This window comes from Primulina tabacum, chromosome 13 (genome assembly GCF_025594145.1).
Source record: "Primulina tabacum isolate GXHZ01 chromosome 13, ASM2559414v2, whole genome shotgun sequence".
Classification (NCBI taxonomy): Eukaryota; Viridiplantae; Streptophyta; class Magnoliopsida; order Lamiales; family Gesneriaceae; genus Primulina; species Primulina tabacum.
Window position 1 is genome coordinate 37,370,516 of NC_134562.1, and position 12,439 is coordinate 37,382,954.

Here is a 12,439-nt window from a genome sequence, read left to right on the forward strand (position 1 = left end):
AGGGGACCTAGTATTTTTAATAAATAGGTCCATTTAAGGAGAACAAATGTATTGTTTCCATTAATTTTTTTAAAAGATAAAATAAAACTTAATTTTTAAAAATAAACCAACAAATATCATAAATTTTGATGCCATGTAGAGTTGTATATATGTACTTAATTTCTATATATATAATAAGAAAAGGTGTTAAAAGTTAGTATACTTGAAATATGCTACCTTCAAAAAGTTGAGATACTTTGAAATATTAATTCCTATAAATGTTAAAAAATAATAAAAACATTAAAGCAAAAACTTGTGTGAGACGGTCTCACGGGTTGTATTTTGTGAGACAGATCTCTTATTTGGGTCATCCATGAAAAAATATTAATTTTTATGCTAAGAGTATTACTTTTTATTGTGAATATCCGTAGAGTTAACCCGTCTTACAGATAAAGTTTCGTGAGACCGTCTCACAAGAGATCTACTCAAACATTAATTGTCACTATATTTATTTATTACAATTAGTAAAGTTTATTGAGGCCCATTGGTAATTTTAACGCATTGGGCTCAATGTTTTTAAGAAATGGTTACCCCTAGAGCAAGAAAGGTTCAAGTCCAATTTACCAAAATCTCCCTACAATTAAACGGACCTCTTAAACCCTAGTCTCTGATTTCCGGCGAACAGGGTTTGTGATATCAATCTCTTGAAGGACAGATATATGGCGCCACTCCGCAAAACTCTTGGTTCTCCGAGGATTTTGGTAAATGTCGTATTAATCTGTTGATTAACTATCAAATTTTGGATCAAGTCTTCTAAATGTTGGGATCGAGATTTTCCTCCTGGGCGGCATTAGCTGCGGTGGCAACGGCGACGGCAGCCTCTTCAAACGCATCTTCCAACGGTGTGTACGCCGACGGACTGTTTCGATTTAATCCCTTCTCCTCTTCTGCATCGCCTCCTTCACCTCCTCCCGATGCTTCAGCCACGAATCCTATCCGGTACGGAGCATCAACCGGCTGTTGAGGTCTCGAAACGCGGGTTTGATCCCGAGTCGTTAGAGAGGGGAGCTAAAGCTCTCAGAGAAATCAACAACTCCCCTTATTCTAAACAGGTAGTTTTATATGTGGGGAGATTTTTTAAGGGAAAAAGATTATTTGTTTGACAGTTTGTTCATATTTTCGAAGGTCTTTGAGGTGATGAGGAAGCAGGAGGAAACTCGTCTGGCAGAATTGGCTGCAGAGAAGGCTAATTTTGAGGCTATTCAAGCTCACGCTGACATTGTGTGTGGTTCTGTTTAGATTGTAAATAATTAGATAAAACGAGTCATTCTCTTATCTTCTCTGTTCAGCCTTTTTTTTCTTGTTCTTTTTTTCCTTCATGAGGACGATTCTAGGGGAGGGTAGAGCTTTATGGAGCGTTGGCAATAAAAAAATTATTTGAAGAGTGTCTTTCTTCACCTTTCTGAATTGGTTTAACTCGCATTTCAATTGCGATGGGAAATGAAATAATCTCATTAAGCTTATGATGATTGTTGTGAATTTTAATAGAAGTTCTTAAGACTTATCGGAATATTGCATGCGTGATATACACGATTCATCTACTTTGTGCTGGTGTTGGGGCTATTGTGCCTTTTTTGGAGACTTTTGGAAGTCTCCAATTTAATTATAACATGAGAAATCCAGAAGGGTTTGTGCTAAATAAATTGCGCTTGTATTCATTGTCCTTCAAAGAAAACAATATCACAAATTTAAAATTATTATTTTCTTGGCATTTTTATCATGAGACAACCCCAGGATAACAGGTCCAAGTATTTATTATATGATCTTTATCATACACTTGAACATTTACTTGACTAGAGACATAACTTTGGAATAGAGGAGGCAAAAATTGAATTTTGAAAATTTTACTCTTGAAACTTAATCTTTTTTACTTTGAATGAGGGAAGGGTGTTCCCTCCTCGCCCTCTTGTTCGGTGCATCCCTGAATTATTATACTCTTGATATAAGACTTATTTTAATATTTGAAATTTTTGTGGCTCAAATGCTCCAAGACAATGGTTTGATTTAAGTCCTTGACTTTTGTTGATGATTAATTTTACCCGTTCATTGGCCAAATATCTTGAAATAGGCATTTACAGTTACGTATTACGAGGATATATTGTTTAGTTTGGTTGTAATATTCTGCTTGCATTTGTTTTGAGCCCATACCAAAAACTCATATTATTGACCTGATTTTGGAGTTGTGTTGGTCGATATTTAGTTTATAAAAATTAATCTCAAACTAACGTTGTATATCCAGGACAAGCAGCAAAAGTGGGCCGAAGACCAGAGAAATCTATATCAACAACATGCTCAAGCTAAGGCACAAATGATGAGATACGAAGATGAATTGACTCGGAAAAGAATGCAGGTATCTGTCATCATTATTTTTGTCCTGTCATTATGAGAAATCAAGGTAGTAGAATTTAATAGGAATTGTTTGATTTTTTTTTTAAGTTGATCTATCAATTTAGAAACTTGTATGCTTCTATCTGTATACATTGCTCCCTCATTTTTGAAACAATTTGAAATGTAGCATAGATCTTGGTAGGCGTGAGGTGCATTGGCAGTATTTGTGCATGGTTATCTCAATCATCTGCCATGAATTCAGACAGATAATGAAGCTCAGAGACGACATAATGCTGAATTGGCCCAAATGCAAGAGGAGTCATCCATAAGAAAAGAACAGGCAAGGCGAGCCACTGAAGAACAGATTCAAGCTCAGCAACGTCACACAGAGAAAGAGAAAGCTGAAATAGAACGAGAAACAATAAGAGTGAAGGCAATGGCTGAAGCAGAAGGCCGCGCACATGAAGCAAAATTAACTGAGGATCATAACAGAAGAATGCTTCTGGAGAAGATAAATGGTGAAAGAGAAAAATGGCTTGCTGCAATAAATACAACGTTCAGTCATATTGAAGGTACTACGTGCTTTGAAATATTTATGTTTCCTTTTTAAGCCCAAAGCTTGGTTATTTCCATCATACATTCCCATAATTTTGTTCCAACCCTCAGATCAGGTTAGGGATCTCCGCTTGTAGTGCTATTGGATTAGACACCTACTTTTATTATTTTACCAAATGTTAATTACTTTGTTTCCAGTGTGATTCTATAATTAAATTTTGGTGAATTTGGTGCATATCTTGATTTTGCATGTTGGATCTTTGGAAATTTTGTATCTTCTGCTCTATGCTTCTTGCATTTACGAAGAAATCAAATGTACAAGTGGATGTGGGGGCATAAACTGGAGGTGTAAATAATCAAGGTCGAAAAGTTTATGTGCTTGGGCTTTAAACATTCATTCTAAAATGTGGGGCTTTATTTCAGGGTTGATAGAATCATGTTATTTATGACTACATAGGTTAAAAGACTGCTATAGGTCGAGCCCAAAACAAGGTCTTAAATTCTTTGGGTCCATGCTGGCCAGGCATATTATCTGGACTCCAGCTCTAAAATGATTGTTTCTCTATTAGAAGTTCTTTATATTTGAAATATTTTACTATTATAATTTCGTTCATGATATAACAAATTAAACTAGAGTGGAGCTCTAGGATTTTACGTTCTAACTCTGTTTCAGGGGAAATTTTGAGCTCGAACTCGAAGTACTAAGTGGTGACTGTTCTTCATCTATAGCAGTTCAAAAAGATTTTCTGTAGCAGTTTGTCAACATTTATGCGTAATATGCAGGGGGGTTTCGAGTTCTATTGACTGACAGGAGTCGGTTAGTGATGACAGTTGGAGGAGCTACTGCATTAGCTGGCGGAGTTTATACCACTAGGTTTAATTCCTTTTTCCCCGTATTACTTTATCTACGGTATTTTTGAAATCGGAAACGTGATTTAATGCTGCTAAATGTTTTTGTTCCTACTCGTGTTTGTGCACTCGGTTTCTTTAATGACTCCAGTTGTTTTGCACGGGCAACATCTGAGTATTTTTATCAATCACTACTAATTTGCTACTGCCTTTCATGCCCGAAGCATATGGAGCTCATCGTGCAAGTTAAAATACCGATGTCTATCTCATTCTTATTCACCTCATGAGTCATGCCATTCTAGTCTGATTTCAGGAATCTGAAATAATTCACTTTTGAATACTTTGCTGTACCAAAACACTGATGTTTAGTAATTCTTTAAAATTTGTTAGTTATAATGTTGTTATTGTGCTTAGAAGAAGCAGCTTCTTACCTTAAAATCCTTTTTGTGCTCAGGGAAGGTGCTCGAGTTATCTGGGGCTATGTCAATAGGATTCTTGGTCAGCCATCTTTGATCCGGGAATCATCTATGGCAAAGTTCCCATGGTCAGGGATAGGTTCTCGAGCAGCTAATAAAGTGGTTAAATATAGTACAGTAGCTGGGGCGGCATCACCTGCACAAAATAAATCTGCCTTTGGAGACATTGTTCTGCATCCTTCTCTGCGAAAGAGAATAGAGCACCTTGCTCGAGCTACATCAAATACCAAAGTCCACCAGGCACCATTTCGGAATATGCTATTTTATGGACCCCCTGGTACTGGTAAAACCATGGTTGCTAGGGAAATAGCCCGAAAATCGGTACAATGTCTTTATATCGGATTTCTTAAATGAATAGTGAGTATTATGATCTTCCATACAACACATGCACTAAACAACTTAAGATTAATATTTGCAGGGCCTGGATTATGCCATGATGACAGGAGGAGATGTTGCACCATTGGGAGCGCAAGCTGTTACCAAAATACATGACATATTTGATTGGTCAAAAAAGTCAAAGAAAGGTTTACTCCTCTTCATCGATGAGGCTGATGCTTTTCTATGCGAGTAAGTAACTTTTTTATTGACTGTGATCATGATGCTAAGGCCTGAATGTTATATTTTGGCTATAGCTGCTAGCCTGCTACCAAGGAGGAGGGGAAATTTAACGTTTAAACATATTGGACAGACTGGAGTTATTACTGAACACTTAAAATCAACATAAATATAAATTGTTTTCATGCACAACTCATTGTATTTATGAATCCTTATATATTTTTTTAGTCCCCGCGCTGCTACCTTTAGAGAAATCTCAGGCTGCTAAGCATTAATTTACAGCTATAAATATTACATATTCTTTCCTACTAATGTGTGTTAAACATACCCCGATATCTTTTCATGCAGACGTAACAGCAAACACATGAGCGAAGCTCAAAGAAGTGCCCTTAATGCTTTGCTCTTCCGTACTGGAGACCAGTCTAGAGATGTTGTTCTTGTTCTAGCCACAAATAGACCAGGAGATCTTGACAGTGCTGTGACTGATCGGATTGATGAGGTTATCGAATTCCCTCTTCCCCAGGAAAATGAACGTTTCAAACTGCTGAAACTTTACTTGATCAAGTACCTCTATGGAGAAGATGACAGCAGGAACTCCCAATGGAGTCACCTATTCAATAAGAAATCACAAAAAATTTCCATAAAAGATCTGTCAGACGATGACATCAAAGAAGCTGCTCGGAAAACAGAAGGATTTTCAGGACGTGAGATAGCGAAACTCATGGCAAGTGTTCAAGCAGCTGTTTACGGACGCCCTGACTGTGTTCTTGACTCCAATTTATTTAAGGAGATCGTGGATTACAAAATTGCTGAACATCACCAGCGAATAAAACTAGCAGCTGAAGGTCATGAGTCGGTTTAAATGTTTTTGGTGTATAATTTTATCCATTCGTACGGTTTGTTTGGGTGAAGGATGAGACTCGGGAGGACTGAAGATATGGCTCCATTACCATTTATTTGCTGCTGAAATACATGCTTCCTTAGCTAACTTTGGGGATATTATATTTATATCTTGTACTGAACGAAAATAAATTGAGGTATCTTGACATTATGGGAGAATATTTTTCATACAGAATACGCTCAGATAGATTTGGCAGTACGGATTATCTTTTCCTATTGTTTCGTATCTTTTATAATTGTAGCGTGATTGTTGAACATAAGATTTGAAATGTTAATTTGTGTATACACTGTAAGTGGAAGTCATATTTATAAAAAAACATATTATATTATATCAGTCGACGGTGTAATCTGAAGAAAAACAACAGAATGTGGTTTTTTTTTTTAAATAATAATGCTGAAAAAGATATTTTGGGTACTTCATGATTTGGTAATAGTTTTAAATACGTGCCAAGACAAGTCAAAACCCGTCCTTATACCCAGTCAACTAGCAGTCGCAATCATCCTGCCCTGCCCATGTATGATGTTTCTTACATTAAAAATTGTCGAAGCATGTGAACACTAAATCTCTAGCACTGCATTCTATGGCAAATAATTCAGAGGTATTGTCACGTGAAGAATAGATGTCTCTCGAGCAGCATCCCAGATCTCCTTGGCAGTGCGATAGAGGATGAAGTTTTCGCCGATCTCCGTTGTCATGGAGTTAATGAACTAGGACGTGGCCACATAGTTTTCCGAATTCCAGGCCCTAAACAGAGGGTCATCTGCTGCCGGACATATTGTTTTTCCGAAGGGAAAGTCATCCTTCCCTCTGCCACAATAAACATGAGGACCGATTGTGGCCACTAGAGGAAGTTCCGTCTATTCAACCTGTGACAAGTGATAGGGACAGACGGAAAATCACTAACAGGCAAGACTTCGGATTTGGGAGGCACGGAGAACGAGGCTAACTGATACCATTTAGTTTGGAAAGAAGAAAAATTGGGAACATGCGCTGCATTCATGCTTCTTAGTTAGATGATAGTCTTTTACGCGAATATATAACAAGCTATTAAGATAAACTAATCTAATCATAATAATTTTAAATACAAGTGTAAATAGATAAATTCCTCTCACTAAAATAATGATAAGTACTAAGATAAGATTCATCTATTTTTCTATAAAGAGTTTGCGTAAACGACTTTGCTTAATAAAAATCATAAAGTAAACATGGATCTTGACTGTGAAAAAGAAAAATAAAGCCACATAATAATTGAACACGTAAACATGTCCGAAAAACCCAATGACACAGAGACAGATAAAGCACATGTACAATGTTTAACAAGACCTTTTAAAACACGACTTCAACTTTTAATATCAACAGGAAGGTTGCCAACATAAATCATTCAAGAGTACCAACCAATCATTCTTGGTCCTTGTCGAAGACACTAAAGCAAATACCCTAAGTAAAAATCAATCACAAAAAGGAGTTCAAAAAAAAAAATTTAATATGTGAGTGTGAGTCTTACAACAATTACTATTAATAACTGACAGAGAATCTTGTTAAACATAATAGTTCATCTAACATAAAAAAAAAACCCTTGAGGATATAAACTGTTGGAAGAGCTATTTGCAAAGATCAAGTTCTCACGTCGAATGTTAGGTGAATTGTCCTTGGGATGTTTACTATGTAACTTTTTCCTCCACCAATTCTCAATCTCTTCATTTTAATATATAGTGGATAAAACTATCAAACTTAGCAGGTAACTTTCTCGTCAACCCTTGTGCCAAGCCTCTCAAAAAGGTTGATTTCCAGCTTAACTTATAAATTTAAAATCATAAGTTTGGTGATGCAAGTGGATAATACCAAACTAAGAACTGTCATGTAAAATTAAAATCTTAGAGAATGATACTATCAACTGAAAATTACAATAAACTGGCAAATCATGTGTCACAACAAGTAAGAGAAACAATGTTTTCATATTTTTGGTGTATTACACATAAATGATAAAAAATGAAAAAAAGTTGTTAGATGTTGTAGAAAAAAAGTTCTAATACAACACAAAAATCTTAAGTTTTCTTTATTTATAAATATTGATAAGTTTCCAATAAAATTTAAATTAGAATTTTATGATTTTTCTTGCATAATAATTTTATTAAAAAATATCCTTCACTATAATTTTAAGCCGGGTAAAATTTCAAGATTAGGACGCATGAAATGAAAGACTAGTGTTTAATTTTTTAAAACTAAAAAGGATGCAAATTCATTTATCAATTATAGCACACGAATCTCAAGTGTTCTTTATTTATAAATCATAGCTTTTTTTTCTTTTTCTTTTTTTTTTTTTATTTTGTTATGAGACTGTCTAATAATTAATAATCAAGTAATATTGTTGCTTCTTGGATCATTTTTCATTTATTACCCATTATTTCATGGAATGTAAATCTACCTATACCTATTTGAATAGGATTCGTCCTTTTAATTTTCCAATTTTCTAAATTCGAGTTTGATCCATGCAAACGAGAAATTTAAAAATTAGTAGTTCAAGTATAAACCAAAGAAAAGTTGGAAATGACAGAAACAGTGAAATGTAAGAAAAAATAAAGTCAATAATGCAGTGACTAATACAAACTCAGAGTCGAGTCAACTTGCAACTTCTAGTACTGACTAGTAGTATCAAACATTAAAGACAGCAAGCAAGCAGTACGATGATGAACAGAGGAAGATAATCCTGGTTTTCGTTGGGTATATCCTCTGCTTATCTAAAATCGTAGCAAGTCACAAGACAAAAAGGTGAATATGAAAGTGGGTAAACAAACAAGATTACCAGATGTTATCATATTACTTTATGCAGGCTGCCAATTTAATTTTTTATTAATTGAAAGGGGAAAGAGACAGATGAAAGTGAAATAACGTCAAGAGCGAAGATGTGACTTGAAGAAATTGAAGTACCTGAGATGACATCCGCTGTTTGTTTAGTAATTGTGTTCTTGCATTGTTAAGGGCAGAGATAGGAGACTTGTACATCCTCTGTCAAGTAAGGAGCAGTAAAGAGAAGAACATTTAATTTAACAGCACAAAGAAGTAAATGGCAACCATAGGCAAATGAGTAAAATACCATATTCTACTGGATATAATGACAGCCCAACTCCACAATATAATACATCTTAAATTAACTAAAATAAAAGAGAGCAGAAAATAATCGAACATAAAGTTGAATCAAATATTTAACTAACAAAAACATTTCTGCATCCAGGGGTTCCTAAGTTAAGTGTAAAAAACTTTCTTCAACAAATACGGATACACAGGTTACTAGCAACCATGATGATAGGGAAAAAGACTGTCTAGAGAGATACTTAACTACAACCAAAGGAAACAGCTTTGAGAATGTAATGTCAGACAAACCTTTTCACCATTTCTAATACAATTCTCAACCCCTGAAAGAAGATTTTTCTTAGACGTGAAACCAAGGCCATCTTGTAGAAATTAATTTTCCTATAAAACCAGGACAAAGAAACAAATGGATAATATCTCCCATTGCCCAAACAATAACCACTACGGCGATCACTTGAAGATGGCAGACCTCTGCCACCGTGTGCAAGCTCATCCTAAATCGATTTGTAAAAATCATATCGGTAGAAAAGTTGGAGACGGACATAAAAATGTAGACAACCAAAAAAAACAAGTCTAATAAGAAAACACATCAAAATTTAATTGACTAAACCCACCCTTAATAAGGCAACCATCAAAGTTATAGCCATCTTTTCCCATGATAGCATCTTCTGCATCCCAAGAATTCTCAAACTAAACATAGATAAGATAAAATTTGTCACATAACAAATTATATTGATAGGTTACAAAAAAATAAATAAAAACATGATAGCATGAGGGCACAAGTCACTTGAATCATGCATCTATTCATACCATGATTTTATTGTATCAGAGAAAACTACAATGCATAGGTGCGAAACTACCATCACAAAGCAAAAACAAAGAGAACGAGGCAGGATCTTCAATTCGATGTCCAATATGCGACAAACTGCAAGAGGGAAATAGGTAAAAGAAAAGAAACAATAACTCGCAATTCAGCAAACAAATAATTTTAATCACACAGCTCCAAGTTATGACAAGCAAATAGAAAATTAACATACAATATGAACCATGAAGTCACATACTATAGATGGGCATCTCCAAAATGTTTTCTCGAACCAAAATATAGATTCACAAAAGGAAGACGAAGCTGAACTTCGTTTTTTCCCATCATAAACATCAACTTTCAACAACTGAATATCACATCACAAAAGGAAGATGAGAAATCACAAACAATCCCACATGAACAGGCAGTTGAAGTACAAAGGAATATAGCAGCCAAAAATGTTCTTAGAGGTATTAGCTGAAGAATCTAAAAGCATCACAGTTAAAAAAAAATTTGGACAAAGATACTTCATACATGAAGTGAATGTGTGGAGTTTGCCACCGGGGGGATGATTTTGCAAGCTGGCAACATAAAGAGTTTACGTAAATGACTTTGCTTAATGAAAATGATAAACTAAACCTGGATCTTGACAGTGAAACAGAAGAATAAAGCCACAGAATAAATGAACCCATAAACAAGTCTGAAAAACCAAATGATACAAAGGTAGAGAAAAGTACACGTACAATGTTTCATCAGACATTCTGAAACACGACTTCAAACTCTCAATTTTAATATCAACAGGAAGGTTTTACCAATCATTCTTGGTGTTTTACCAATCATTCTTGGTCCTCGTGGAAGACATCAAAGCAAATATTGTACGTCGAAATTAATCATGAAGAGGAATTCCATAAAAATTTAAATATGTGAATGTAAGTCTTAAACAATTACTTATTAAAATTACTAACCGGTAGAGAATCTTGTCAAACTAAATAGTTCATCTAACATAAAAATATCCCAAGGGATGTAAATTGTTAGAAAACTATTTTGCAAAAATCAAGTTCTCACGTGAAATTTTAAGTGACTTGGTCTTAGGCTAACTTTCTTTCTCCACCAATTCTAGAAACGATAAAAATAATGAAGAGGTAGATCACTTATCTTCAAATTTCTCTATGATTAGAAAAAATCATGTCTCCTTCAATCTCTTCATTTTAATACATAGTGGATAAAACTAGGGCTGAGAAAAAATACCGAAATTTCAGTATACCGTGCATACCATATCGAAATATACTGCATATACCGATATTAACGGGATACCGAAATATTTCGGTACGGTATTATTAAAAAAATCGGTATACCGTATCGAACCAGGCCTAGATAAAACCATCAAACTTAGTAGGAAACTTTCTCACCAAGCCTCTCAACAAGCTGATTTCCAGCTTAACTTCAAAATTTAAAATGACAAGGTTAGTGATACAAGTTGATAATACCAATAAACTAAGAACTCCAATGTAAAATTAGAATCTTCGAGGATGATGCTGTCAATTGGAAATTACAATAAACTGACAAATCATGTATGTGATATGAAGTAGGAGAAATCATGTTCTCATATTTTTGGTGTAGTACACATATATGATAAGCAATGAAAGAAGTTCCTAGGTGTTGATATGTTTTAAAAACACAAAATGAAATTTATAATACAACACAAAAATCTTAAGTTTTCTTTATTAATAGATGTTGATAAGTTTCCAATAAATTTTAATTAGAATTCATGATTTTCTTACATAATAATTTTATTAAAAAATCCATGAATATAATTTTAAGCCGGGTAGAATTTCAAGATTAGGAGGCATAAAATGAATGAATGTATTTATTTTTTTAAACAAAAAAAGAAGCAAATTCTTTTATCAATTATAGCACAAAAATCTTGAGTTTACTTTTTTTATAAATCATAGCTCCTTTTATTTTTAATTTTTGTTGTGCGACTGTTCAACAATTTAATAATCAAGTAATTTGTTGCTTCTTCACTAATCTTCATTGGTGTTTCAGGGGTACATCCATCCTGATACATAATTAATTTTTGAGGTTGATACTCAAATTATTATGTTAAACAATAGCTCCAATATGAAGCAGATTAAATTAAATAACTGACCTCGAGAAAATCCAGAATATCTTGAATTGTGTTCCTCTTACTATCTTTTTTGGCAGAACCTCTAACTTGATTAAGAATTTTATTTCTTATCTCATGATTTGACTTCTTATTCACATTATCCACAGAGGATCGCCAAAGACTTTAGTATCACCACAGAATTTCTCCAGGCTCCATATCTAAAAAATTAAAGCAAGTGTTTCACCAACAGCGATTAATAATGATCTGTAAAATGATCACTAAGAGTTTCAGTGTAGGTAGTGATACGTAAAACCAAAGTCTTCAAGTGGAAATCTTCTTAAGTGGAAGAAGGGGTGACGTAGGAGTTTTATCTCCGAATATCCATAAAAATACTTGTGTTATTTTACTATTCACTTTACATTCTTGCAAATCTTATTTCAAGCCGTTTCTTGTTAAACCTTCAAATATAGTTCATCAATAGTCAAGCCGGACAGTTACGCGCTTACTCAATTTTTAGTGGTTCAAGAATATTTCTTATCAGCTTAAAAAGTGTTGAAAACGGTTCAAAGTTTAGAAAATTTTAAAAGAGTTTATTCAAACTCTATAAACTCTAATCTGGTCTCAAAAAGTGGTATTAGAGAGGTTTTTCTTTAACTTTGATGAATATATTTTAAAATGTAATATTATAACAAGATTGTTAGGATCGATTTGATGGGTGAAAGTGTTTAGAAGGGGGA

General features: G+C 34.2%; 1 protein-coding gene and 1 long non-coding RNA gene across 4 annotated transcripts; one reads left to right on the forward strand and one right to left on the reverse strand.

Annotated features, from left to right (window-relative positions):
- The first annotated feature begins 601 nt into the window (after window positions 1–601).
- On the forward strand, window positions 602–5,853 carry LOC142522391 (uncharacterized). Its single transcript, XM_075625761.1, is given in 9 exon segments — window positions 602–982; window positions 984–1,091; window positions 1,165–1,260; window positions 2,279–2,389; window positions 2,630–2,939; window positions 3,706–3,796; window positions 4,226–4,568; window positions 4,666–4,814; window positions 5,151–5,853. Coding segments are annotated over 9 exon segments (1,908 nt in total). The 5' UTR covers window positions 602–796; the 3' UTR covers window positions 5,665–5,853.
- Window positions 5,854–6,159: 306 nt separating this feature from the next.
- On the reverse strand, window positions 6,160–9,718 carry LOC142522392 (uncharacterized). Of its 3 annotated transcripts, none has more exons than XR_012814472.1 (4): window positions 9,654–9,718; window positions 9,408–9,483; window positions 8,632–8,709; window positions 6,160–6,569 (listed from the first exon to the last, which is right to left on the reverse strand). It is a non-coding gene; the product is annotated as an uncharacterized LOC142522392 (long non-coding RNA). The 3 variants fall into 3 exon arrangements; XR_012814471.1 differs by having other exon boundaries at window positions 9,604–9,712; XR_012814470.1 differs by lacking the exons at window positions 9,408–9,483; window positions 9,654–9,718 and having other exon boundaries at window positions 8,632–9,018.
- Window positions 9,719–12,439: the final 2,721 nt, after the last annotated feature.